Source organism: Venturia canescens, chromosome 4, assembly GCF_019457755.1.
Source record: "Venturia canescens isolate UGA chromosome 4, ASM1945775v1, whole genome shotgun sequence".
In the NCBI taxonomy this organism is placed as follows: Eukaryota; Metazoa; Arthropoda; class Insecta; order Hymenoptera; family Ichneumonidae; genus Venturia; species Venturia canescens.
In genome coordinates this window covers 12,405,798-12,432,358 of record NC_057424.1, presented here as the reverse complement: position 1 = coordinate 12,432,358, position 26,561 = coordinate 12,405,798, and the positions used below count along the sequence as shown (strand labels likewise).

Sequence of the window (26,561 nt, the reverse complement as noted above, 5' to 3'; positions counted from 1 at the left end):
TTCCAGAAACAATTGACGTGCCGATTTCGGATGAATGTTTCAATTAAATCATTGAGCCGTAAAATGTATAATTTGTGTTTATCGTAGCGTTTTATTAACTATACGTTCCTTATTTCGTTTAATTATTATTTTTAATGCGATTTTGTTTGTTATCATAAATTCCGTTACAAGTTAGCCACAATCAGACTTAAGTCGAAAAGTAGAGTACACATATTCCTCGTACCGTACTAGGAGTGTTTAATAAATCGACAAACTATTTTACATTTGGGTAAGCCGACGAGAGATTTTTCACTTTTATTGTTTTCGTATCCATCCTTGTCTTGTTTCATCTCGCATCGGACATACGCAAGTGCGGCTCGAAAGTGTTTCTCATAATGGAAGAAAGGAAGGAAAAAATGTAGAATAATAAAAGTGTTTATATAGAGAATGAACATTTTCGAAGGTCAAAGGGAGACATGTAAGTTTACACGCTATTTAAGGCATGTTTCTTGATGTTCTCTGTTAATTTTTTCTCTTTTAATGCTGTTGTATCATTATTTTTTCTTTGAAATTCCAAAATTTTCAAAAAGAGGAAGAAAAAGGTGATAACTATTCTACTTAGTTCTAGCTCATCCGACAAATTTGTGGTTTTCATTTTTTTTGCTCGTCGCAAAGGAATGTAAAACGGCTAGACACAATTTATACGAGATTTTGTTTCATTACGAACATACATATGCACAAATAATTATAGCCTTGTCCATTTTGTTTTTTTCCCTCTTTCTTTCTCTCTTTCTCCTACTCTTTTTCTTTGATCTTTTATTTTTTTTGTTCATATATCATACGTTAATCACTTCCACTTTGACAAAAATTGGGGAAAAAAAAAATGAAAAATAAATTTTAATCAAATTGCAAGCCTCCATTCCAATTTGAAGAGCTTCAAAAGTGACCACCCGTCTGTTCTTGATACACCTCGATTACGTCATCGTTCTCCATTTCCAGCTGAAAATTAATTCATCATTATGATTTTGAAGTTCTTGCGTTTCAATGTAGAACAAGAAAGTGTCAAAGTTGAAAAATCAAATTTTCATAGTTTAATTTTATAATACACAAAATTATGTATGACAATTTGGTTGTAAACACCAATTATTACTTCGAAAAGCTCAAATTCAATTCTAATAAGACGTTTACATTATGAGAATCATAATTTTGAATATTGTCAACCATCGTGCGATAGTTCAATGTCAAATAATTTCATGAATTCAATTTGAAACAAAAGTTTATTCTTTTTTTCATGTCTGTTGAAGATAAATCTATAACTTTTTCGGGAAAGCCTTATCATTTGCATTACTCAAAAATTAGATACTAATACAATTGTGGCAAACAAACTTCATATTTGGTTTAAATTGTATTAACAAGATGTCTCATAATTCTGATTGTTTTACACAATTGGCTTAAATTATGAATTATAAATATAGCCAATTCTTAGAGAAATAACGAAATAACTAACGGAACATCGAGTTACGAAACTTCAGAAAATTAAAAAAAAAAGATTCTCCGTTTCCTTACTTGCTTTGGCGTCTCTTCATCATTGATCCTTTTGCCATCGAAGAGAAACCTGAGTGAGTTGATAGGAACACCCTGGACGGTGAAGAGAAATATACAAATTATAGAAAATTGTACAGTACTAAAAAAAAAGGAAATGGAAAAATTTGGTTCTTAGTGTACAAACCACTCTTTCGCTGTAGGATCTTTTGAGTTTGTTCATTTGAGTCGTCATCTTTACCCTAAAGTGAATTTCGTTACTGTCCTGAAAATAATGAAAAAAAGGCGCTTAAAAAACGCGTCCTCGAAAATGCCCATACACGCGACGTTCAAGGAGGAGCTTTGAATATGATCCAACATCCAATTAAGCGTGAATAAAACATATTAGAATAATACGCCGTAAAAAAATGTTGACAAACTTACATTTCCAACGACTTTGAGTTTAATGTACTCGGAATTTGCGTCTCCTGGGCCGGCTTCGGGTTTCTGTTCCTACGACATACGAAGGTTATATAGCGGCATCGTTTTTCTCTACCAAAAACATGTTCTTCCATTTCGAAAATTATCGTACCAATGAAATCGCGAAAATTTCGCAAATATCGGAATGAAATTTACCTGATTATCGGACATGATGTATCAATTGATTATAATTATTTTCGACCACGCGCCAGAACGGCAAACCAAACACAAGCAATATGGCGCCACGCTTTTGTCAGTTTCACAGCCTTCTCTATTCTAAAAATACGATTCCCTCTATAACGTCCTTCTTTTTTTCCCCTCCAATTTATATGTGGTGGTCGTGGTGGAGCGTGAGGGACGCTATAGGTTCGCGCGAAGAACGAACCTTGCACTTCCGGTTTTCAGATATACAAGTAGTGACATCTAGAAATTGTAAAACATCCGGCATCCGGAAAGTTATGGATAATTAACGTTATAACAACATTTTTCGAAATAAAACGGCTCGGTTTTCATAAAAAAATTTATAAGAATTCCCTTTCAAATAAATTTTGAAAACTTCGAGAATTCCATATGAGTAATATCATAATATGGCAGATCGAAAAATTGCATCAAATTTATCATAGCCCGAGCATAAATAGCAACTTTTATTGCCAAAAGGAATAATAAAATATTGTAGAAAAATTGCAATCCGTTTTGTCGTTTATTTAGTTGCTGATTTGGCTTGCAATTTTCCAGCACTCAGAAAATTTATGGTGAAAGATCTTTTGGGTTTTTCTTTATATAATAATTTAATATAAAACAATTCTCTCTAAAGACGATTGAAATATACTCGATTAAATTTTGTTATAGATAGTTTATAACATACTTCGTATATAAGAAACAAATCCAGTAGAAAATGAATTTTTTTCAAGAAATATCATACATAACCTTCAAAATTCTAAAAGTTGGCAACCATGAAACGTTTTCGTTCGTTTTTATGATTATTCGAATCGTAATTGTTGAAAACTAGTAAACCACTATTATGATTTTTATACCTTACGAGACGTTTATACAAATTCATCATCATTACCGTGCTCATTTAAAAAAAAAGTTGTAAAAAAATAAAAATTTTTTCAGTTCGTATAGGTCCTTGACTCCCCGCGCATATTGAACGTCAACTTTTGCTTAGCTATTTTTTTTTGTATTATACAGAAAAAATTGGAGGTTCAATTTGAAGGCAAATAAATCCAAATATTCATTTGTATATTCTGAGCCTTTTCGAGGAAAGCTCATTTTGATTTTCTTCAAAGTTGACGAACGCTGTATTTTATCTTCCGCCACTTCATACAATTTTTTTTATTTTGTTGCCATTGTTTGAAAGCTATGTTGTCGCTTCAATCGATTTTCGCAACTCTGCTCATCGCAATTCCTCAATTATCTTGTTTCGGTAAAAATATGTGAATTATAGCAAAAACTAAAGCAATCGAATTTAAATATGCGACGCAACAAATAACGAAAATCTTTTATTAATTTCAACAGAACCTTCCGAACTCGTTGTTGTCGTTCTTAGTCAACAAGAAGGTTATCATGCGGCTCATGCTAACTTATTGAAAGATCGAATAAAAAATGATGCCGAAATATTGGACAAGGTTCTCTATTATTATTATATTTTTATTTCTGACGAAAGTTCAGAGTTGAAGTAACCCATTCTTGTGACTAATAGAAAACGATCGAATCAATCAAAAACAATAATAACCTTCAACAAAATTTAAAAAAAAATTTTTAACTGATTGTCATCAATGATGAGAAAAATTTTATACAGGAACCACCGAAAGTTATATTAACACACGAATTGTCGATCAATGGCTCCTGGACATTTTTTCCACTTCTACATCGTTTGAAACTTGAAAATGCAGGAGCAAAATGGTTTTTTTTCTGTTTGGACAATACAGGAATTCGACTGGACCGGTTGGTCAAGGTGCTGTCAAAAATCAACGAAAGAAAGGTAAACGATTTGAGAAAATACGATTTTTCTGATCCAAAATCATCCACCAATTTATTATCAATATTCCAATTTTTCATTATTTTTGTCCAGGAAATTTGGGTCGGCCATGCAATTTATGACAGAGAACCAACGATTATTCATCATTTTGCAGACCATACTAAAAAATTCAAATATCCAAATACTGCATCTGGCTTTGCATTGACAAAACCACTACTGGCTAGGTAAAATGAAATATTGAATGTTTTTGTGTTTAGGATTTATCAAAAAAAGTAATTTCATTTTTTATTGAAATAAAATTGTTTTAGCTTGAGTGAAAGATTCAATACCAAGGGTGGACCAAGTCAAGATTTTTCTATTGACGCAGCTTATGAATTTGCCCTTTTTGTTTTGAACTCTGGGAACGGAGTACGTTTCACTCATGTGCCAGAATTCTGTGTCGTCGCTAGCAAAGATTGTGCCACTTATCCAAGATCATTCCATCCATGTGTGAGTGGAAAATTTAAGTTCTTCGAGGAACAGTACAGTTCAAGGGAATATATGAAGTCTCCTTAAGTCGTTAGAATTAACTGGGATTGCAATCAGCCAGTTTTCACAACTTCAATAGTCTACGAATTTGTTAAATCATGTTGTAGGGTGAACCTGTTTCGAGGGAAAACATTTTTGTTGCCGTAAAGACATGCCAAAAATATCATACAGAAAGAATTCCTGTTATCACGAAAACTTGGATGAAGCATGTTTTTCATTATGGGTTATTCAGCGACGAAATGGGTATGCACTTTATTCATTCGTTACTTCGTTTTAAAGCTTAATTAACAGTGACGTTTCATAGAAATTTTTGGTATTGTATAAAAAAGCTTCTTTCAAATATTCTCATTTTCTTTATAGATAGCAATGTATCGAATATCTATGTGGTGCCGCATACAGAACAAGGTCATTGTGCTAAAACCCATGCGATACTACAAAAATCGTATAAAATTCTGATTGAGAAAAATATCGACTGGTTAATAATTGTTGACGATGACACGATCTTAAGGCGAGTTTTAAAAAATATTTGAATTTTCCTTAACTCCTCAAACTGAACAAAAAGATTGGGTTTTTTCAGCAGTGAGAAATTGTTTGAGTTTGTTTTCTTCCATAGAATCAAAAACACAATGAGAATAACACAATGAGAAATACGACTTTTTTTCTAAACGATGATTTTTTTTAGCATGGCTCGCTTGACGCGATTGTTGACTTGTTACAATCCTTCGAATTTGATTGCCATGGGCGAGCGCTACGGATTTCGAGTACGAAACAGTACGAACTCGGGTTACGATTATTTGACCGGTGGAGCTGGAATTGTTCTCTCAAAACCGTTGGTTCGAAAGATCATTGAAACGAGAATGTGCGACTGTCCATCACCAACAGCACCTGATGATATGTATATTTTTGGATATTGTCTCAATCTAATCGATGTACCCCCTGTTCATTCACCACTTTTTCATCAAGTAAGAATTTCGGAGCAAAAATATAAAAATAAGCAAAGATTACAAAGCAAGGGAAAGACAATGTTGTATTACAATAAAAACGGTACTATTTTTCCTCTAGGCTCGACCTTTGGATTATGCGACAGGTTATTTGGCCTCGCAGGAACCAGTATCCTTCCACAAATTTTGGATGCTTGATCCTTACGAAGTTTACGAAAAATGGTTTGCAGAAATCGACGAATCATTAAATCCACAAAAAAAAACTGAACATACGGAATTATGATCAACGAATTCTCAAATTCTAGACTGATTGCACATCGAAATACAATAAAGTTGATTATTCTTCGTATTCGCGGGGTGCGAGGGGATCATTGCGATATTTTATTATTTTTTATCGAATATTTGTAGTAGGCAAAGTGTTCGAAAATTTGCAACAAAATATCTTGGTTTCTAGAAAAATCACGAGTTTGCAGTTCGGAGGATTTCAATTATCTGTATTTTTTAAAAACGGCAGCAATAAAGTTTACACGAAATTGCCTTTTTTATTTTTGAAAAAATTGAAAATATTCACTCGTCCCTATATTGCGCACGGTTCTTATTCATTTTCAGAGTACTATCCTAAAACATCGGCACAACATTCTAATTCAAAAAATGGACTACAGATGACACAGCTTGTGATTTCTCACAGTCACGTTTCGAAAAACATCGTGCTGAAAGTGTGCAGACGACGAGTTACAAGTTAAATGCCGCATTGTTTATAAAATATAATAAACGAAAAGCAAAGTGTTCGTAGATTATTTTGCCAGAAAAACAAACAGAAAAATAATAATGGTTCGTTATATGATATACATGTCTTACATCGGATCTCGTTACAGGTACAAATGGTGCTGAGTGCTCCGAATAAATAGACCCATACATTATAGTTGAAAAATTTTTTAAACACCATTGTTTCTTGGTGGGTTATCACGATTTTGTTTAATTAATACTTTCAAAAATTCCATTCGCGTGATATTTTCAACAACTTGGGAAAATATTGAAATTTTGTGTTTACAATTTAAAAAAATTTTTAAAATCAATAAAGTTATTGAAATCAAATCAAATCAATTAAAGTTATTAAAGCTGTTGCTTTGTGTTATTTATTTTCTTATTTCTCATTGTCATTGAGCGAATAAACATTTCTATTTCCAGAGGTGCTCAACGACAATCAGGATCAGAATCTCTGTTAGATGTTGATTCTATTCAGGGTGCTATTGAGGCTGGATTGTTGACTCTTTATCCACGAAGTTTGATCAGACCAAAATTGACCTTGTCGAGCAGGTAATTAAATTATGTAAATTGAAGGGGAACCTGGAGAAAATTTTCAAATCTTTTGTGTGTTTACCAATCATGATAATTCAGTGAGTGTTCATGGCAACTGACAACCAATAATTGCATAGATCGTATTGATGCATTTTTTAAAATTCCAAAATATAAAAGTCTGAAATAATAGATCTTTTTACCAAAAATTTGACATCGCCAAGTGCTGTTGGATGATTTTCTGTTCTGAATTTCCTGAAGTGTTATCATTGTTAGGAAAAGGTTTGACATTTAACTTTGTACTGTACAATGAGCATTACTACCATTGTAAAAAAAACTCTACAGAACAGATGCAGGGGTTCATGCTTTATGCTCCACAGCTCATGTGGAATTGGAAAATCCACATGAACCATTTTATGAGACTGAGTCAACTCTAAAAACCTTGAATCGATATTTAACCCATTGCGGACATGAAATTAGGTAAAAACCTTTCAACTACTGACAAATGAATAAAAACACTGCGATATAATATTGTTTGGAACCTGTTTTTCCAAATTTTTATTATCTTTTTTTTTCTTTTACTATTCAGAATAACTTCTTTCTTTCCGATAAAAGATACTTTCCACGTCAGATTTGGAGCTCAGTCTCGTACCTACGTTTATAGGCTTATGTGCCCAAAAAGCCAACACGAACTGAAACTACCCATAGCAGAACTGGGACGTACATGGAATTTAAGGTAATCATTACTCTACAGTTTGAACATTTAAAGTATTCATTTCAATAAATTGGAATTATTGGAAATAAAATTCCAAATATTACAATGTTTCTTGTCAATCAAAGCCAATTTTGGTACGAAAAAAATTCAATGAGAGTCTATTTTGTATGCAGTGATACCAAATTTGACATAGAAAAGGTAAAAGCAGCAACGCGCTTGTTTATGGGTAGAAAGAACTTTGAGACTTTTTCGGGTAAAAATCGAACAGGGCGCGAGCTGCGATACGAAAGAAGTTTGAACATACTAAAGATCGAAGACGGAGAGCCACTCATGTTGATGGATCCGCTGTCTAAGAATTTTCATTATTGGAATATCGTCTGCAATGCAAGAGCTTTTCTTTACAATCAGGTAAGCATAAAAAGTTGAAAATTCATCGACCATAAGCGAGAAAGTCGATTGATACCTCAAAGATTACGAAAAAATTTAAATAAATATTTTATTTTCTATCACAAACACACTGAGAAATGGAGCAAAAAAATCACCCGAGTCTTCAACGACCTACAATAACCATCCATTGACGATCTGTCGGAATGATATTTTTTTAAATCAATATAATGATGAGTCATTATGGAAAGAATTCTTATTAAACTCGGTGAATGAACAAAAAATTATTAGGTCCGTCGAATCGTGGGAGCCTTGGCAGGCATCGGATTTGGAAGTTTAACAGAAAGGGACATAAACATTATGCTGCATGTTCCATCCAGTCAGAGTTGGACAGCCACTATGCCAGTCGCACCGCCTCATGGACTTTACCTCAAAGAAGTGACGTACGATCGCGTAGAATTAGCAACCAGTCGAATACGTCATTAGATTACTGTTTTTTTTTAACGAAAGAAAATATATTCTCTACGACGAATAAACAAAATACACGATCATTTCAAATAACCGTGGTTTTCGGAACATCTGAGTGACAATCTCTTTAATCGTTTAAATTGAGAACCAAGCTTTCAGCATAAACTAATTTGAAAAAATTGCATTTCGAACAATGGACCTTCTAAGTCAAATTGAGGCGAGGAAAAAAAAGTTAAAAGCAACGACTACAATATTAACAAATGAAGCAGGCGAGAGATATGAAATATATGATGGTGTTGAACGTAAATTGAAGGAGAAACGTTTGCCTTTCGTAGTGGATGAGAAACCAGACATGCAAATAGCACGAATCACGGAAGGATTATTTCTGAGTTCTCAGGATCCTGTGACGAACGAGGAATCATTGAAGAATCATTGCATACGTCACGTTCTCAGTCTCGGAATAAAAGTTCCCGTTGAGCTAGACGGAATCAAATATCATTTCGTGGATTTTCTTGATTTACCAGAATTTGAGATATCCACAGTGATCCCAGAGTGTCTGAGAATAATACACGAATGCAAGAGAGATAATATTTTAGTACATTGTAACGCAGGTGTTTCTCGCTCGGCGACAATTGTTATTGCTTATTTGATGGCAACAGAAAATTTCAAATACGAGGAAGCTTATGAAAGGGTGAAATCTCTGAGAACTTGCATCCGACCAAACGACGGTTTCGTTAAGCAATTACAGTCGATCTTGAATTTGAAATCCATGCTTTCTGAGAAATATTCTAATCACATCGAGGAGCTCTGAAGAAATTAACACTCAGCTTTGGTTCCGTGATCAAATACTACTTCAATTTCGTTTTGTGTTTCTTTTTACTGACATTTTAGCTTAAATAAAAAATATCGGATATGGTCATGACTTTGCTGTACAAATAAATTAAAAATTAATTTTTTCTTATATCTGAAAGATAATCGATAACAGGGTATAAGATATTTTATATAAATTTTCCGATTATTTTGAAAAAAAAAATTGCAGAGACGATTGATGGAATTTTTTCAGTGAATAGGAAGAAGGTGGATTATAGTAAATAAATCGAAACAAACAAAAGTCATTGGTTAACAACATTTCATTTACTTATGTGTGTGGTATTATGCTATTAAAGATTTTCACTTTTGTTCTTGTTGTTGACGTTTTATAGCGAAAGAAAACAATTCATATTCGCTTATTATGTGTTTACAATAGTAGTATAATTATAAATTACACTAGCTATAATATAATATCCCCCTATAAATCAATTATAAAATGATATTATGTTCATGCAGAGCTTCCTTTTACGATATTCGATGGCCGAAAACGAAGTTTCATTTATATATGTATATGTATATATAATATATATTTATAATTTTTCGTTCACGTGTTTTTCTTTGTTTTCATTTTTTTTGGCGAATTATGTGACATAATCGTACGAATTTCATTGTTACGAGCAATTCTTTATTTGTCCTCTCTTTCCTTTTGTTTCATTTATTTGTTTTTAACCACAATCGAATGAAACGACGTTTCAAACGTAGTACAATTAATTATGAGGAGATAAAAGATAACACACGTATAGGTCGATCGTATCCAAGTAGGCTTATAAAAATGGCTGTAAATCTAAAAAATATAAGTGAATTTTTAGTTTTATTCTTCTCTTAATTTCTTTTTTTTTTGCAATTTCTTCTGTATACCGTTCGATATTATTTACTATTGTAATTCAACGGTGTGTTCTCGCGTTAGAACGTTCTGGCAAAATTATCAGCGCTTATTTCATATAAATTTCACACCCTTGAATTTCATGGTTGCGTTTTTTTTTCGTCGTGTTCATCAGCTCGAATTTTATCTCTTCATCTCGTTATCTCATTCGCGAAATTCCATACACGAGTACATAATTATTATCGATATTTTTCATATACATAACCGTTTGCTTTTTTTTTCTTCCGTTTTTCTTTCCCTTCTTCTTTTTTTTCATCTTTTTTGTTTCATTTTCATTATTCACATTCCTCCAACAATTGAAATGAGCTGTCTCGAAGAAAATAGACAAGGCACTTGAACAGAATAGTTGCTGTTGGTTTTTGTTTGTTGGCTTTCCGTTGATTCTTTCTTCTTTATTTTTTGTCTCTCTTCGCGGTTTTTTGCATTATTATTTTTTCTTCGTTTTTCATTTCTTAACTAGTTGGCCTCATAAATAGTATGTACGCACGTTAATTCTCGTAAACGGAAAAACATGCTCGAAATTAATTCGTTAAATGTTGGGAGAATAAATAGAAGAGAGAGAGAGATTGATAGATAGATAGATAAAGAGGAAAAGAAGAAGTATTTTGTGAGAAAAATAAAAATATAGCTTGTTTATGTCTGTGTGCACACGCGCGCGTGTCCATGTGTGAGTGTTCTTTTTCGTGTGTACGTTAAGAAACGGCGTTGCAGAAGAGGCCGAGGCATCCTCTGGAACATTCCGCACATTTCCCGCCACTTACAATTCGTCGTTTATATATATATTTATATTTTTTTTTTTCATTTTTTTTGTTTCCTTTTTTTATATAATAATAGTCGAGCTCTAGTATGTAAACTAAGGCCTTTCGAAGATCGTGTTTGTGTACTGATCGGTTATCGTTTTTTATTTTATTTTTTTTTCATAATATCGAACGCTATCCTGATCATAAAAAGCATTGGAATAATATTGCAACTTGTCTCATTAATTCACTTTATTCGCATGTTTTTAAAATCTCCTCTTTTTTTTGTATTTTTAAATTATTTTTATTGTATATTATTCTATGTTAGGAACCTCCACCTCGGATAGACCCTGAAGAAGCCCCGCCATATACTCGAATCATTCGTTCGCGTCCCGATATAGGTTCTTTCAAATTGTATATTATTTTCTCCTCGTGCCAACGAATCGATCGATTCATCATTCCATCATTCAATCATAGCTTTGTGAACCGAAGAAAAATTGCGTTTTTCTATAAATAAATAGACGAAAGATTGTGTGCCGAGGGCTGAGTGTTGAGAGCAAAATAAACGGCAAAAAAAGCTTAAACAATTGGTGATGGAAAAAAAATATTAATGAACTCTACGTCCGGCGCATCGAGACCAGTGAAAATAAATGTGTTCAATTTTTTATACATACACATACACACATGTATATAAATATATATATACATATATGCATCATGCAAATACACTGTCAGAATAGAGAGAAAAAATGAGCTTATACATTTTTTGGAAAGCGACAATCTCCTTAAGTACAACGTATCTGTATAGCAAAGGCATTCCGGCAATGATTATTAACTTCTTGCAGTTCTTTTAGTTCTGAGCTTTAGAAATGGTTTTGAAACTTTCTTGAAGTTTTTCGAGAATTGAGACGATCAGATGGAAAATCGATTGAATAAATAAACAGTATGATCTTCCGATGCTCGCTAAACAAAGTTTTTATGATTCGAATTGCAAAGAACATTTAATTCAGAATCTAATTTCATGCATCAAATGAAAAAATAATATATTTTCATTATCAGCCTTACAAAAACAGACCATATCCTTCCAGGCTTTTTCGGATTACGTTCGTTTTCAAACATTTAACGATTTTACAAATAAGAAAATACATTTTTCTTTTGTTCATTGTGATTCTTCAAGCTTTTTTTATTCCAGCTTGTGCAACGAGGGAGGAAAAAAAATAATTGGAAAGCTCATTCTAAACTAGTGATATTACCAAATCTTAAACTATTTGAGCATCATATCAACAAAAAAAAAGACACAATACTACTCGCAAAAATTAGTTGTCCTAGTGAGATTGTTTTTTTCATGGTTTATGCTTTTAGCTTGGACGTGTTTAAAAGTCGTTTAGAACTTTCTTCGAAAGAACGAGCGTTAGCCGAGGAAAGTACGATTACTTTTTCATAGCCCTGCGGATGAATTGGCAACGTGAGTACGAGAAAAAAAAATTTCTTTAAATAATCCTAATTGAAGTTGTAAAAAATAACAAGAACACGTTTAAGCACAGACGAATATACAAAAATAACGCATTTCTACATGATTCAATGGGACAGAAAAAAGATGTTGCAATTGCGAATACGTTTTTTGATATACTACAGCTCGTTAATCCGAGTTGAAACGTACCGAATTAATCAAGATTGTTCCATTTGTTTTTTGCTTTTTTCTTTTTTTTCAATGCAAAAATCAGTTTCGAAGTCCGGGAGAATTGCCAAGGTCGTGTTTATGCCTGCAGCAGCACAGTCAGCGATGGATCGGTAAATTGCAAGTAGTAAATGTTCATCCTTTGCGTTTTTTCTTTTAGTTCTTCTTTTTCGTTATTATCATTGTCAGAGGAGTTTGAAGCTCGTGAAAATTTCTCGAGGCCCGTTTTTCCGCTATCGTTAATTGTTATTCGGGGCAAAAAGAGACTGACAGATTGGTAGAAAGAAAAAGAGAGAGAGGGAGCAAGAGTAAATAAAAGAGTGGAAAAAATTTCGTTGACCGAAGATTTGTCGATGCGAGCCGCGTTCTTAACGCTTACCCCAAGGACCATCGGGTGTCGAAATTGGTGGCTGACTCGAATCATGACCACGGAAGCTTGGGAAATCTTCAACGCTCGCTGTATTCGGTGCTATTTTTGAACCCTCTTGCTCCCATGGCCCACCTTTGACTACGAAGCCGGGATCACTCTCGCTGTTACCATGTTCTCGTCCAGTTTTCCGTTTGTTCACCAAAAACGAATTTAATGCGTCTTTGTCTTCAAGATCTTGCAACTGCAATGTATCAAATTCGTATCCACATTCATTATATTTTTAGTGAATATTATGCAAAATTATATCAAATTTTATTGCAATATTTATACATAATTTCTCGGAAGTGACTACTTCCTCGATTACACACAGTTTCATTTTAGTACGTCATTCAAGTTGCACTGTTACAAAAGTATGAATTTTGTTCTCGTGTTTTGTACCTCTGTGCCGAACGTAGGGGCTACTAAATCCTGGTTATTTTACTTTTTCCATGAAAAAAGTATAAGGTGAGACGACGAGTTCAATAATTTCATTTCAATCATTTTTTAGCTGCTCTAAATACGAATTCCACTTTATTTTCAATTAAAAATCAAATTTTCAAAAAAAACTTACATATTCGTCTTCGAGATTGAGAAGATGATCCTTGGCGTCAGCGACGTTATCCTCGGGTCCTATAATAGTCACGAGGTCAGGATCGCTGTCATCTTTTCGGGGGAAGTTTATGTCGACTTTGAAATCTTCCATAATTTTTCGTATGTTTTTGCCTCTTGCGCCTATGAGACGAGAATGGACTGCAGAGTTTATGCTTATTTCTTCCTTGGTCAATCCATTCTGCAGGAACAAATAAAACGATTATGTTTTGGATTATTTATCAAAGGACAAGAAGAATACTGAGGATAAATTAAATTGTAATGAAAATTACCAATTCATTAACTATTTTCATTATCTCGTCACGCGCATCGTGAGCGTTTTTCTCGAAGCCGGTTATGGTTATGATATGTTCATCCGGATCTCCCTTGTGGGGGAAATTCACTTGAACGTCGTGGTCTGTACGGATTTTCTTGATAACAGCACCACGACGACCGATTAATTTCGGATGATATTCTGGATCAACTTCGAGCTGAAAAAAGAAAGAGAAAATTTAAATAACAATCGAATCGGCTTACATTTAATCTTTTGATCGTTTAAAGTTAAACGGATTTTCAGTAAATGTGAATTTTGACTTTTAGTTATCGAATTTCCCGGGGTACCTTCAGCTCGTAAGATTTGAGTTCACGTTCTTGTTTTTGAGCCTCAAGATCGCGGCACCTTTCAAGGATCGCCTCTTTGGCTTCTTCGACGCAAGACTTTGTGCCTATGATCTTGATCAAATCTTGTTTTTCTTCGGCCGAGGAGAGAGTGATGTGAACATCGTATTTTGACATTAAAGTACGCACGTCTCGACCGGAACGTCCGATAATGAGGCGATGGAGGTCAAAAGGTACCTCAACCTCGATAACAACCGGCACAAGATCAAGAAGCGCTTGTTTCGCAGCCTCTACTTTTTCCGGTTGTCCGGTAATCCGAACGATATCGCAAGGCAATGGGTTTTCTGATGTTTGAACAGTCTCGCCGTTTTCATCGCCGTTCACCTGCGGATTCTCCGCGTTATTCGTGTTGTTTTCGTCGTGTTGTTCTCTCTCCGGGAATTTTATTTGTACGTCAAATTCAGACGTTATATTTTGAACTTTGGAACCCCTTGATCCCATCACTGTTCGATGGTGTTTTTGGGGAATGACACACTCTACGGTCACCATGGATTCCTAAAAAAAATCGTGAATTATGATGAAAAACCAGAAACGAGAAAAATGAGTTAGAGTTATCAACGAATCATTGATTAAAACACGAAGTTTGGGTGCTACAAAAAATTCAAAATGAATGGAATGTTTTTATTATCGATATGAAGGATTCATCAATAGCAAGAAGTTCAAACACACAAAGTGAAAAATTGTAATTTTAACATCGTTTTTTATAGGTTATCTTAGCGAACTGCGCTAGTCGATTTGAGAAACTGCCTGAACAACAGACGGAGAATTATGAAAGGAGAGAAAACTTCAATGAAAATGTTTTGTGCTTTACCAGTTCTTGCACAATTTCTCGCATTCGTTGTTTTGCAGCTTCGATACAATCACGAGGTCCCTTCAGCGTAACTTTATCGCTGTCAACACCGGCTCGTGGAAATGATATTTGCACGCCACCACATTCGTCGGCTATACGATACAAAACTCCGCCCCTACGTGCAACGAAATGCCTATGGTGTTTTGGATCAATGCAGATCTCATCCTCAACGCTGTTGTTCTGTGAAAAGATATAAAGTCCTTTTTATATTTCATGCGACGAAAATGGGTGGGTTTTTAATAATGAGTAAATTTATCAATTGGACGGTTTATAGAGGACAATTACTAACAATGTCTTTAATCATTGCTTCCAGTTCGGCCTTTGCTTTTTCCACGGCATCCTTCTTTCCGATCACCGTTATCAGCTCGTTGTCCTCATCTTTATCAGTGGGAAAAACTATGCGAGCTCCTGTTGATTCTCTAATCTGTAATTTTTAATGAGAAATGAATAGACATATTTACAGTTTTTCTAATCAGTTAGTGTTTGAGAATTTTTTATGAAGATTATTTTTGGAAAATGACTCCTTGTTCGAGCACCGATGGGTTTTCTTGATTCGAAATTACTATGAAAAATACATGGGAAAACTTTGAAGCTAGTCTTAAATTTTGTCGAGTGTGAGAACTTTGAAATGTTTATTGTCACATTGAAAGAGTTGAGAGGATGAAATATTTTTTCATAAGAAATGGAATGTGAGTACCGAAAAAGTGGCCTATCAAGAAACATTTCGATTCATCATAATTAGAGACGACAGGGCAAGGCAAGGCGTGCAGCATATCCATGCCCAAAATACATCAATTTCCTTATTTTGTTTATTTATAATTATTTTTGTTTTTTTTTTCTAATGGAACTATGAGTCATACCTTTTTAATATTGGCACCGTGTTTGCCAATGATAAATTTGTGATGTACAGGATTGGCACGCACAGTGTCCGTAAAACTGGCTAATTGTTTCTCATTCGTTTGTTCGAGCAATTGCTGTTTGGCCTTTTCAACATCGTCCTTGGGTCCTTTGATGCTCACCTGAAAAAGTGAGAATATTAAGTTTTTAGAAGATCGATCTTTCATGATATTTGTAACGTTCTTCGTTTCAGAACGCAGCTGACACAACACGTCATGTTATATTTTGAGGAAAATTATGTCAATCTGCGAATTCGAGATTTTTGTTTAGACAGTGATCTATTTTTAAAAACATTTTTGCTTCTTACCTTGTCGCTTTTACTATCTGCCGGTGGAAATTTGATAGTAACACCTCCGCAATCTTCCATTATTGAATGTATGAGTTTGCCACCGATACCGATGAGAGAGTTGTAAAATTTCGGAGGAATAGATATTTCTTCGGTTACAATGTTGCTCAATTCGTTTTGAATTTTTTGAATTTTGTCCCTCGCTTCCTCGACATTTTTTTTCTTTCCAGTTATTGTGATCACCTCGCTTTTGACTCCCTCGGCTGGTAAGTCAATTTTCGTATGAGTTTCCTCTCGAATCTGAAAATATTTTTTCTCGGTATTAATGCAGTTGAATCCATAATTTATGTAGATCGTATTGAAATTATAACCAGGGCTTCGGTAAAAGAAAATGAAAAACAAACATATTATATCGGAAAAAATTACCTTGCGGATATTTCCACCCCCACGGCCGATAACGAATTTGTGAAACTGTTTGAATATCGGGAATTCGAGAACATGGGTATTCTCGTCAAGTTCCTTGACGAGCTGCATCAAATGTTTATGGCACTTGTCGACGTCCTCTTTGGGACCTCGAATTTTAACGATATCGTCCTTCTCACCCGGTCCGGGAATCGTAATTTGTACGTTATTGAATTTGTCACGAATTTCTTTGATGTTGTCACCTTTGCTTCCTATTATACTCGCGTAGTAACGATGATCGATTATTACATCTTTTTCTTTCTCGTTGTCTAACTTTTTGACCATATCCATAAGTTTCTAGAAAAAATTGTTTCATCGAAAGAGCATGAGCAAACAAAATACAAAAAAGTCATAGACGCTTAGCAAAATAACGAAATATAGGGAAAAGAAATGCAAGTTTAGAAAACTACCGTTTCAGCTTCTCTCACACCTTCCGGATTTCCTTCGATCCGAATCATTTTAGAACCACCCACTTCAGAGAAATTTAGATCAACCCCCGTTTCCTCCTTCAATCGATTTACTGTAAAGCATTCGAGAATCATTATAAAATTCAATACATCGGAACGTTATTAAAATATTTTCGTTAGTATGAATTTTTTGCCTACTATTTGCGCCGTTTTTTCCTATAATGTATTTAAAGTATTTCGGGTCAACTTGAAGGTCGACGAACGTGAGTTTGCTCATGAGATCATGGGCAACGGTGTCCAACTCCAATTTCGCTTTTTCCACATCTTCGGGCGGTCCTTCGATTTTTATTTTATCATCTTTCATCGTAAACTCAACATGGACCTTGGGCAAATCACCGGTCAATTTTTTTATGTTGGCACCTTTTCTACCGATTATATACTTGTGAATCCATGATGGAGCTTCAACAACGGCTGTGCGAACGCTGTTCGCTTTCTCATATACGGTGTTCAGAGCTGGAAAAATTAAACATTCAAATCAGGCAACGTATTTACGGTTTTTAATGGGTATACCCCAGAATAGATTTCTTATCCTTTTATAATATTAATAACGATTAAGATTAATAAGAATTAGGATCTTTTCGAAATAGAAACAATTATGATGCAATTTTGAGAAACTTTTTTTGAAAAAAGTTAAGTCCCCATTGTTTTGAATTTGTTGAACTAAAGCTGCAGAAAAAAATATTTTTATAGATAGAAATGATAGAAACCTTGGCCCAATTTTTCCTGAGGTCCTCGTAACTTAATGGTTCCTATGGGAGAATCGTTTGGTGGCATTTCAACGCTGACACCGGTCAATTGTAGAATTTCGGCGATTGTACTATTGCGAGGACCAACAACGTACTTGTGCTGGGATTTTGGCACCTCCACGGAAACAGTCGTACACCTCTTTTCCTGAATAAAAAAAAGCACGAAGAATAAATAACGGGAAATAGTATTTAACGCAATAGAGTAATAAGTTTCACCGAGCTTAATCTTTTTTTTATCTTTCTAAAGAATATTTTATGGGAAATTCGAGATCTTTGTTCAAAATCATTTTATTATTAAAATATTAATTAAATGTAAATCAAATGGGAGAAGAGAAATTCTTGAATCGTTGGTTTTAGTAAATTCACAATTATATTGAAGTAAGAAATTTCAAAACGAATTTTGACTTAGTGATTAACAGAAATGAAGAGAATAAAATTGTGTCAACAAATTAGGATGCAATGATTATCGAGTTTTTGTCCCCTCATATTTACTTATCATCGAGATAAGTGAAAGACGCAAAGAAACGAGAGTGAATTGACGATTATATAAATATTTGGTGGAACGATTTCTCACCATGTCATTGTAAATGTTCTCAATCATTCGTTTGGCTGCTGCGACACCCTCCTTTTCGCCGGCAATGGTTATATCGTCGTTTTGGACGGAAGGTGGTGGAATATTTATTCTTGCCCCTGTTTCGGCAATCATGGCACTAAGTTTCTCATTGTGAGCGCCGCATATGAACGGATGGTAAATCTTTGGCACGGTTATCCGTTCGAACGCTTTTCTCGACTGTAATCAACGTATATAATTCACCAACATTAAGTATTTGTTTTTTCTTCAAATTAATTCAAGTTTTTCAGTTATTTTCAGAGTCAATAAAATACTCATTCGATATTTTTGAATAAAGAATTGCTCTCCATATTACTTTATTTCGGATATAAGTTCATGAAAAAAAAATCATTTTCCATGTTAATTAATGAATGTTCCGCGCTAATATTATAACTCACAAGAAAAGAGTAAATGGTTGAATTCCTTTGATTTTGACTTATTCTTACCTGCTCGTCAGAAATGACTTTGATTTCGTGTTCGGCTTTTTCAATTCCTTCTTTAGTGCCGGTAATAGTAATAATATCAGATTGTACATCAACACCGGGTAGACTAATTTTTGTTGCAGTTTTTATTTCAAGCTCATTCAAGCGTGATCTTTGCTTGCCGAGTATCCAACGATGATGCTCTTTAGGAATGGATATTTGTTTGCTAGCTTGAGTCTGAAAAGTCGCCAAGATACGACGTTTCGCCTCGAGCACCTCATTGATTTTGCCATTCAAAACAAAAGTCAACGATTGATTCTTCGACGAGCACATCTCAATGTGGGCGTGAGTCTCCCGCATTATCGCCTGACATGTCCTCATTGACTCGCCTTCACCGAATTTGTCACTGTGATCGAATTTACGCTCTTCCAGGGGCACATGAAAAACCTACGAATTCACCCAAAATCAATCAAATCAAGTGCACAATACAGGAAAAAAAACTCATTTATTTTCCAATGCATCTTATTTTTTTCGTCAAGTTTTTTTTCATGAAAATAGAATCCACCTCAATAATAAAAAGCTTGACATCTGGATAAACAATTTAAAACCAAAAGTCATGAAAAGTACTAAAATAGTACTAAAAAAAGGTTACTGAATTTGTAGTTGCGGAGGATGACGAAATGATTTTAAGAAATAATGTTACTTGAGTAACGACAGAACATCCAACACGCATTCTATTGTTGATAGGCTGAGCATGAGGATTATTCGAGTTGGATGCTGATCCTGGAAGGACTGGGAATGTTTCATCATACGTAGGTGGCTCGTACGCCGTCCCCTCCTCCATCACTGGCTGCTGCTGCTGCATCATCGGGTTGTCCTGTTTCGTGCCTAGTCCTTACAGTAGCACTGAAAAACACCATTTTTACCATTTTTTATTGCCTATACACATTAAGGAACTTTTCTCATATAATAATGAATTAGAGAATTTTCAAGAGTGTTTTTTTCACACATTGGTGAGTCTGTAAATTCAACAAAAATAAAAATACTTTAGAAACATTGATGTCTCAGAAAAAATCCTGGTTTGTATTAGAGCTCTTTTTAGAGAAAACATATTGTTGAATTCGAGACATTGCTAGCACTTGATTGAAACTATTGCAAAAAGCACATTTTTATTTTTGTATTTCCATTTATTGGATAATTGCTCAATAGTACTATCAATTGAGAATGTAGTAATCAGAGTCTTTTCCATTCGTATTATTTTTCATTAAAATCTCACGTATGTTCATTGAATTTACTCAAGATAATCAACCTCGTGCAAAATAAATATTTATTTTTTCATTTCCTCAAAACCTGTTGCTTTTTATTTGTTTATACATCTTTATCAATATTTATTGAACAATTGTAAAAAGAAAATGAAAAACTTTTGGGGAAAAATAGTTGTTTAAAGGAGTTGAAAACAAAAATATCATCCCAGGTGAACGTCAAAGTTTTGAGAAATATTTCTCGAAGGTTAGGTCGCTTCAGATAAATTTCTATATTTAGACCATATCAAATTATGCCCTGAATTTATTCTGATAGATAGACCATTAAAATTTTTTAATTCAGTCTCAGATATATTTTTTTCATCACTGCAATCAAAATGATTTTGACTTATCAAACAATCATGAAACGAAAATATTGTAAAAGTCTACTACAGATTAATTATATTTTTTCATACCATAAATCGAAAATTTGTGGTTAAATAAAAGAATCCTCATTGATATAAACAATTTTAGACTTTTTTTTCGGAAAAAAATTAATTCGACAATGCAAAAATTAATTGTTGTTCTTCATGCAAAAAGATCTTTATAATATTGTTAACAACACGTGGAATAAATTCGTTACAAATGTTCAATTTTTTAAAACTGTTTAACAGAAAGATTTAGATTGAGAATGAATAATAATAATTTTAATTAATTGATGGTGATTAATTAAAAAGTTCGTAGTCCAATTATTGTAATTAAAATTAGGAGTATTATTATTGGTACTTGAGTGGATGTCAAGTTCGAGGAATAATCGAAAAACATTATTTCAAGGGCTAGAAAATAACGGCTATAAAAGCTATGTGAGATTGAGAAAAATGTATAAAAAAAATCGTGGATTAATGTTTATTCATGATCGAAGAACGAATGGAAAGAGATAGAGTAAGAGCGAGAGAAGAGAACAGTGTTAAATGCCAACATGTCAATGACCAGCGGAAGCCGACCACCATATGGAATGGTGAGTTTGACACGTCACGAGATTTGTAACCTCTTCCCTGAGAGTGTCTCGCGACTGACACGACTCCTATCTCTCTCACGGTATCACATACCAAAAGGCAGAGATTTCGGCGGAGCTAAGATTTTTTTTTCAAATCTTTGTACTTGTAATTTGATGACAATTTTCAATAGAGCGCCTTGATTAACTTTTGTATCATGTTAATTTCCATTTGACAAAACAATACTTTTTTACCCCAAAGAATAGTGATTTTTTCAAGAATTACGAGGAAAAAATAAAGAAACGAGGGGAGGGAGATAAAAAGATTAAAAAAATGTACTTACTCTACCGTATTTCGTGAAGTCCGGCCAAGTAACCAACGCTTATTACGTCGCCAGTTTACTAATGATCCACCTGGAACATTTTTTTGTTCTCAACAACCGAACGCACTTGGAGTACCGTATAATTCGTGATTTTCTCGTTTATAGCTAACTATATATTCGCATGTGTATATAATTGTATGTATGTGTATGCAGATGAGACCGTTTTTAACTCCTTTAAAATAATTTGATTATAGTTCACTTTGTAACTGAATTTTCATGATTTGAATGGATTAAATAAATTTTTAACTGGTCAACAATCAATGATATAGTGAAGAATGGTGGAAGTGAACATTTTTGCGAGATAGAGAGAAAGAGAGAGAGAAAATGTGAAAGAGAGAGTCAAGGTTTGCTTAGCCCCGAGTTCACACCACTTTCCTTACCGGTAACGCAAAGTGAAATGAGACGAGAGACGAGAGATCGCAGATCGAGACCAACACGGACACGGACCTCGCTGCTGGCTCATTTCCCCCTACCGCCTAATCTAAGAAACACGGTGGAAGGGTGTAACCTAGAAAGATGCTATAGCACCCTCTGTCGGTATCTTTCGATTTTATGAAACTATACTATATATATTGTATTTGAAACCAATTTGGATATATTTTGCGAAGAGTTTATTTGTATTATTATATTGAAACATTATAAATTTTTCCCAATTCATCATAAATATTTTTTTAGTTACTAACGTGTATGTGTGGCAATGGGATCGGAGAAATCGAATGAATGCGATTCAAGAGCGAAATATCCAATTTTTTTGTCCTGCTTCAAAATTGTCGATGAATACGAAAATGCACATACCGATTATCGGTATTTCATAAAAATTAAAAACTATATTTTTTTATTACACAATATACATGCTCATCACGCATGTACCCCTGTAAAAATATTACGTCTAATGGTTGTGATTAATTAAAAAATAGCAATGTGTTGTATACAAAACGTATATATAGAAAATGTACGACACGACGACACTGATAACGACAATGAAAACAAATGATTGGTATAGAGATTGGAGAAAATGAACACAGCTGTCAAAACGTAGAGGTCTTATTCTTTTTTTAACAATTTCGCCGGAGTTTCAACGGCGGGTTTTAAAGATTAGATTAGCATTATTAACAATGTTCGCAGTGTCATTGACAAATTGGAATTTTTTTGGGATCATTCCGTCGGATCGTTTTCGTGTATGGCTATCGCGCGAGAAAGAGACTTACGTAAGTCTGAACTTGATAAGTCGTCTTGAAAGCTTGTCAAATCAGAAAAGTTTTTTTTCTCTCGTTCGTGCTAAACGAAGTAAAAAATCGGGAACTTCACAAGATTTTCGCAATCCGTTGGATTATTTTTGAAAGTCTTTCAAAATGCCGGAAACGGGTAAACACGCGAGTTTTTACGTAGGTGCGATCGACGAAGGAACCAGCAGTGCTCGATTTTTGGTAATACTCTTTATTTTAATTTTTTCTGACCTAATTATCATCAGTACTTATAACAATTACTAATTCCACCAGTATTTATATAAAGGTATATTTTAACGGTATTCTGAAATCATTAAATAGGTATTCGATGTACCAAAAAGAAAAGTCATTACTTCGCATCAAATAGAAATCAAACAAATATATCCACAAGAAGGATGGGTCGAACAAGATCCTAAAGAGATTTTGAATGCTGTTATGGAATGCATTAATCAGACCATGAAGAAATTAAATGAAATGGGCATCGACAAAAGTCTATTGAAAGCTGTCGGAGTCACTAATCAACGAGAAACTACTCTTGTTTGGGACAAAGAGACTGGAGAACCTCTTCATAATGCAATTGGTACGTACTCTGAAATTTAAAATCATGTTAATAATAATTTTATTCATGACTTTCAACAGTTGTTGAATTTTAATAAAGTTCATGAATTTTTGGTAACTTTTGCCTAATGGTTGGCGATTCGATTTGACTATTTCATAATTTCAAATGCTTTTTTCCTTATAGTTTGGCTAGACATGAGAACAACAACTACGATCGAGGATTTACTTGAAACCATACCAAACAAGAGTAGGAATAAAAATTATTTGAAGCCTCTGTGTGGTTTGCCCATATCGCCGTACTTCAGTGCCCTAAAAATTCGCTGGCTCATGGACCACGTTCCAAAAGTTAAGCAGGCTATCGAAGCTAATAGATGTGCTTTTGGTACTGTTGATAGCTGGATTATTTGGGTAAAAATATTAATGTTCATCATACAATTGTTGTTTTAATTTAAAAAATTCAATGGTATTTGGTGGCTTTCATTAATTTCAAGATGTGAAAAAAAGCTAGAAAATGCATTATTTAAATTTTTAGTGTGCTGTAAGCTTCTTCATTTCTCCATGAACATGTTCCAATTAAATTTAATCGAATGTAAACTAATTTCTTGATGTTGTTTTTTGATTGATGTGACGATTAATTTTCATAGAATCTCTCAAAAGGGCAACTCCATATAACAGACGTATCAAACGCGTCTCGAACAATGTTGATGAACATCGAGAGTCTGAAGTGGGATCCTCTGTTGTTGAAATTTTTTGGAGTCTCGACGAAAGTCTTACCAGAAATTCGCTCAAGTTCTGAGACTTATGGTTACGTATCTCAACCGGAAATAATTGCTGGAGTACCGATTTCCGGTGTAAGTTGTTCACACACTGAAAATTCTCATTTCAACCATAAAAAGTGGATTAATCTGATTCAACTGGATCAAATGTTTAGTCGATTTTGATTTTTTCAGTGTGTTGGTGATCAACAAGGAGCGCTTCTGGGTCAATTGTGTCTGAGACCGGGCCAAGCAAAAGCTACTTATGGTACAGGATGTTTTCTTCTCTACAATACTGGAAATATTGTGAGTATGATTAAGGAAAAATAATAAACTGTGATCATCAATTATTTCGTGGAATTAAGGTTTTGTTGATTAAGCACAATTAAAATATTCGTTAATAACAAATAATACGGAATAATTTATAGAACCGATAATTTTTCATCTTCTATTTACAGAAAGTCGATTCGACCCATGGCCTCATCACCACCGTCGCTTATAAGTTTGGAAAAGAAAAAGCAACTTATGCACTCGAAGGTTCTGTCGCCGTGGCCGGGGCAGCGTTGTCTTGGTTGCGAGATAATTTGAAATTATTGGAAAACATAACGGACACTCAAGATCTAGCTGAACGTGTTCGTACTTCTGGCGACGTTTATTTTGTGCCTGCTTTTTCAGGACTTTACGCTCCGTATTGGCAACAGGATGCACGAGGGTATTTTAGCAATTAGTTTTTGTTCATTTCTCGTAGGAAAAGGAAAATCGTCACCAAACTCATTTCATAGAACGGGAAAAAGTTTTTTGATGATTTTTTTTTAATAACTTTTTAGAATGATTCAATCGTGAATATTTGTAACGGTTAATTTTTTTTCGAATCTTTGTTCATAGTCAATTGTGCAGTGATAATAGTTTAATTATTTTTCTTCAATCCTCTTTCAATGTTGATAGGGTAATATGCGGGATAACTGAGGATACCGAACAATATCACATTATAAGAGCTGCTTTGGAGGCTGTTTGCTTCCAAACACGTGATATCCTCGAAGCCATGATCCAGGATTCGGGTACAAGATTGAAAACTTTACTCGTAGACGGTGGAATGACTGTAAACAATTTACTGATGCAGTTGCAGGCAGATTTGACTGGAATTTCAGTTGGTAAGTTTTTTTTAGTTACTACGCGTTCATGCGTTGGGTGTGGAGTACGTCAATTTCGGAGTTGAGGAAAGTCGGAGACAAGAATGTCGTTAATTCAAGCGCTGATTAGTATCTGGGTGACAAATCACAAAGCTACGTTCACCAAGCGCTACAACGGAGAATTTTTAAAATCACACTGGAAACACTGAGGATAAATAACTTTCTAATTTTTCCAAAACGACTATTAATTTATTACTCTCCTTGTTCAGTGAGACCACATATGGTGGAGTCGACGGCTCTCGGTGCAGCGATTCTTGCAGCCGTTGGTGCAGGATTGATGGAAATAACTGAAGTCGAGCCATCCCAAGGCACGGAATTTAAAACTTCCATCAATGACGATGGTAATTTTTTCTTTGGACTTGTCATAAATCCAAATTTATGAATTTGTAAAAATATGCTATACGAGGCATTTTAGACTCGCAAATCGGTGTCAGATTATACGAAAAATTTGACTTCAATTATTGGATTGCACAAACGTTCGAACAACATCTCAAAAAAAAAACTCGATAAACTTCTGAAAAATTCTGAAAATTCTAGAACCATGTAACCCTTTACTTGACAACATTTTTTTTTACTTCATAAATGGAATGACAGTAGAAAATAAGTAACGAAAAGTAAATTAAGTAAGAATAGAAGAATATATCGATTTTCTTAAATATAAATGTGAATCTTTTCAGAACGAGACCTTCGCTACTCGAAATGGAAAATGGCAATCGAAAGATCAATGAAGTGGGACTGCCAAACCAGCTTGGTGGATTAGGTGTATATAACGAGTACTTAGGATAAAATTAATTAATTGAATTATTGGTAGATCCATAATGTAAATAGTTTTCCATTCGACATGGACCAAAAGCAATATTTTTCCAATTACTATAGCAATTGATTTTTTTTTTTTCTTTTTCTTTTTATACACAGAAAATCATGAACTTGTGTATTCATGGAATGTTGAGGAAAAAAATCACAAATAATCTAGATGAGAGAGTTAAACGTAAAGTTAAAAGGTTTTAAAATTTTATGAAATTTTCGTCAATTGTTATTTGCTCAAAATTCTAAAAAATATTAATGATGATGAATCTTGTAGAAATATTTGAACGACGTTGAAAAAAATGCAGAAAAATGATAGACTTAGCTTGTTAAAAATAAAAAGAATTAATTTTTCGAAATCTGGTCGAAACTTTGAAGAAAATTATTTTTCTTTAACCATAAAATCAAACTACATTTTCTCACGCTTGAATTTATTCTGCATGTGAGGAAATGTGAACAATTACAGATTCGAATGAGGAAACTGCGTACAACAAGAATCCAAGAAAGAATATTTTTCTTGAGGAAATTCAAATT

General features: G+C 34.0%; 6 protein-coding genes across 8 annotated transcripts; 4 read left to right on the top strand and 2 right to left on the bottom strand.

The window, feature by feature from the left end:
* Nucleotides 1-71: 71 nt before the first annotated feature.
* Nucleotides 72-2,297, bottom strand: LOC122409068 (small ubiquitin-related modifier-like). Of its 2 annotated transcripts, none has more exons than XM_043416309.1 (5): nt 2,137-2,297; nt 1,945-2,013; nt 1,709-1,786; nt 1,546-1,617; nt 72-978 (listed from the first exon to the last, which is right to left on the bottom strand). In XM_043416309.1, the coding sequence occupies exons 1-5, from the start codon at nt 2,149-2,151 to the stop codon at nt 916-918; spliced, it is 297 nt and encodes a 98-aa protein (XP_043272244.1). In that variant the 5' UTR covers nt 2,152-2,297; the 3' UTR covers nt 72-915. The 2 variants fall into 2 exon arrangements, with proteins under 2 accessions (XP_043272244.1, XP_043272245.1); XM_043416310.1 differs by having other exon boundaries at nt 1,945-2,007; nt 2,137-2,296.
* Nucleotides 2,298-3,095: 798 nt separating this feature from the next.
* On the top strand, nt 3,096-5,963 carry LOC122409062 (beta-1,3-glucosyltransferase). The gene is made up of 9 exons (XM_043416303.1): nt 3,096-3,406; nt 3,499-3,608; nt 3,782-3,964; nt 4,055-4,185; nt 4,270-4,450; nt 4,597-4,732; nt 4,850-4,997; nt 5,172-5,451; nt 5,552-5,963. Exons 1-9 carry the CDS (start codon nt 3,343-3,345, stop codon nt 5,711-5,713), a joined length of 1,395 nt encoding a protein of 464 aa, XP_043272238.1. The 5' UTR covers nt 3,096-3,342; the 3' UTR covers nt 5,714-5,963.
* A 161-nt stretch (nt 5,964-6,124) lies between these two features.
* LOC122409063 (tRNA pseudouridine synthase-like 1) lies at nt 6,125-8,325 on the top strand. The gene is made up of 6 exons (XM_043416304.1): nt 6,125-6,305; nt 6,619-6,747; nt 7,072-7,206; nt 7,316-7,462; nt 7,615-7,849; nt 8,117-8,325. Exons 1-6 carry the CDS (start codon nt 6,259-6,261, stop codon nt 8,309-8,311), a joined length of 888 nt encoding a protein of 295 aa, XP_043272239.1. The 5' UTR covers nt 6,125-6,258; the 3' UTR covers nt 8,312-8,325.
* Nucleotides 8,326-8,475: 150 nt separating this feature from the next.
* LOC122409065 (dual specificity protein phosphatase 19-like) lies at nt 8,476-9,705 on the top strand. Its single transcript, XM_043416306.1, has one exon. The coding sequence runs from the start codon at nt 8,487-8,489 to the stop codon at nt 9,102-9,104; it is 618 nt and encodes a 205-aa protein (XP_043272241.1). The 5' UTR covers nt 8,476-8,486; the 3' UTR covers nt 9,105-9,705.
* On the bottom strand, nt 9,409-21,963 carry Dp1 (satellite-binding protein 1 Dp1). Its single transcript, XM_043416271.1, has 17 exons — nt 21,875-21,963; nt 21,456-21,525; nt 19,580-19,782; nt 18,901-19,323; nt 18,419-18,634; nt 17,806-17,989; nt 17,237-17,551; nt 17,042-17,151; nt 16,596-16,928; nt 16,191-16,469; nt 15,847-16,005; nt 15,276-15,410; nt 14,948-15,166; nt 14,080-14,631; nt 13,752-13,949; nt 13,442-13,660; nt 9,409-13,072 (listed from the first exon to the last, which is right to left on the bottom strand). The coding sequence occupies exons 3-17, from the start codon at nt 19,742-19,744 to the stop codon at nt 12,830-12,832; spliced, it is 3,750 nt and encodes a 1,249-aa protein (XP_043272206.1). The 5' UTR covers nt 19,745-19,782; nt 21,456-21,525; nt 21,875-21,963; the 3' UTR covers nt 9,409-12,829.
* A 393-nt stretch (nt 21,964-22,356) lies between these two features.
* Gk1 (Glycerol kinase 1) lies at nt 22,357-26,386 on the top strand. 2 transcript variants are annotated; one of them, XM_043416299.1, is made up of 10 exons: nt 22,357-22,529; nt 22,620-22,921; nt 23,042-23,300; nt 23,463-23,686; nt 23,923-24,129; nt 24,229-24,339; nt 24,492-24,745; nt 24,979-25,184; nt 25,433-25,564; nt 25,901-26,386. In XM_043416299.1, exons 2-10 carry the CDS (start codon nt 22,847-22,849, stop codon nt 25,981-25,983), a joined length of 1,551 nt encoding a protein of 516 aa, XP_043272234.1. In that variant the 5' UTR covers nt 22,357-22,529; nt 22,620-22,846; the 3' UTR covers nt 25,984-26,386. The 2 variants fall into 2 exon arrangements, with proteins under 2 accessions (XP_043272234.1, XP_043272233.1); XM_043416298.1 differs by having other exon boundaries at nt 22,357-22,921.
* Nucleotides 26,387-26,561: the final 175 nt, after the last annotated feature.

Excerpts from the sequence above, each read along its gene's own strand:
- LOC122409063 (XM_043416304.1), top strand. The coding sequence starts at position 6,259 with ATGGTTCGTTATATGATATACATGTCTTACATCGGATCTCGTTACAG. Across the intron at positions 6,748-7,071 it reads AAATTGACCTTGTCGAGCAG|AACAGATGCAGGGGTTCATG; the intron begins GTAATTAAATTA and ends AAAACTCTACAG. Across the intron at positions 7,207-7,315 it reads CATTGCGGACATGAAATTAG|AATAACTTCTTTCTTTCCGA; the intron begins GTAAAAACCTTT and ends TTTACTATTCAG.
- LOC122409065 (XM_043416306.1), top strand. The coding sequence starts at position 8,487 with ATGGACCTTCTAAGTCAAATTGAGGCGAGGAAAAAAAAGTTAAAAGCA.
- LOC122409062 (XM_043416303.1), top strand. The coding sequence starts at position 3,343 with ATGTTGTCGCTTCAATCGATTTTCGCAACTCTGCTCATCGCAATTCCT. Across the intron at positions 3,407-3,498 it reads TCCTCAATTATCTTGTTTCG|AACCTTCCGAACTCGTTGTT; the intron begins GTAAAAATATGT and ends TAATTTCAACAG. Across the intron at positions 3,609-3,781 it reads ATGCCGAAATATTGGACAAG|GAACCACCGAAAGTTATATT; the intron begins GTTCTCTATTAT and ends AATTTTATACAG.
- Gk1 (XM_043416299.1), top strand. The coding sequence starts at position 22,847 with ATGCCGGAAACGGGTAAACACGCGAGTTTTTACGTAGGTGCGATCGAC. Across the intron at positions 23,301-23,462 it reads ACCTCTTCATAATGCAATTG|TTTGGCTAGACATGAGAACA; the intron begins GTACGTACTCTG and ends TTTTCCTTATAG. Across the intron at positions 25,185-25,432 it reads TTTGACTGGAATTTCAGTTG|TGAGACCACATATGGTGGAG; the intron begins GTAAGTTTTTTT and ends CTCCTTGTTCAG.
- LOC122409068 (XM_043416309.1), bottom strand. Across the intron at positions 1,787-1,944 it reads AACTCAAAGTCGTTGGAAAT|GACAGTAACGAAATTCACTT; the intron begins GTAAGTTTGTCA and ends CATTATTTTCAG. Across the intron at positions 979-1,545 it reads ATGAAGAGACGCCAAAGCAA|CTGGAAATGGAGAACGATGA; the intron begins GTAAGGAAACGG and ends ATTAATTTTCAG.
- Dp1 (XM_043416271.1), bottom strand. The coding sequence starts at position 19,744 with ATGATGCAGCAGCAGCAGCCAGTGATGGAGGAGGGGACGGCGTACGAG. Across the intron at positions 18,635-18,900 it reads AAGTCATTTCTGACGAGCAG|TCGAGAAAAGCGTTCGAACG; the intron begins GTAAGAATAAGT and ends CGTTGATTACAG. Across the intron at positions 17,990-18,418 it reads AGAACATTTACAATGACATG|GAAAAGAGGTGTACGACTGT; the intron begins GTGAGAAATCGT and ends TTTTTTATTCAG.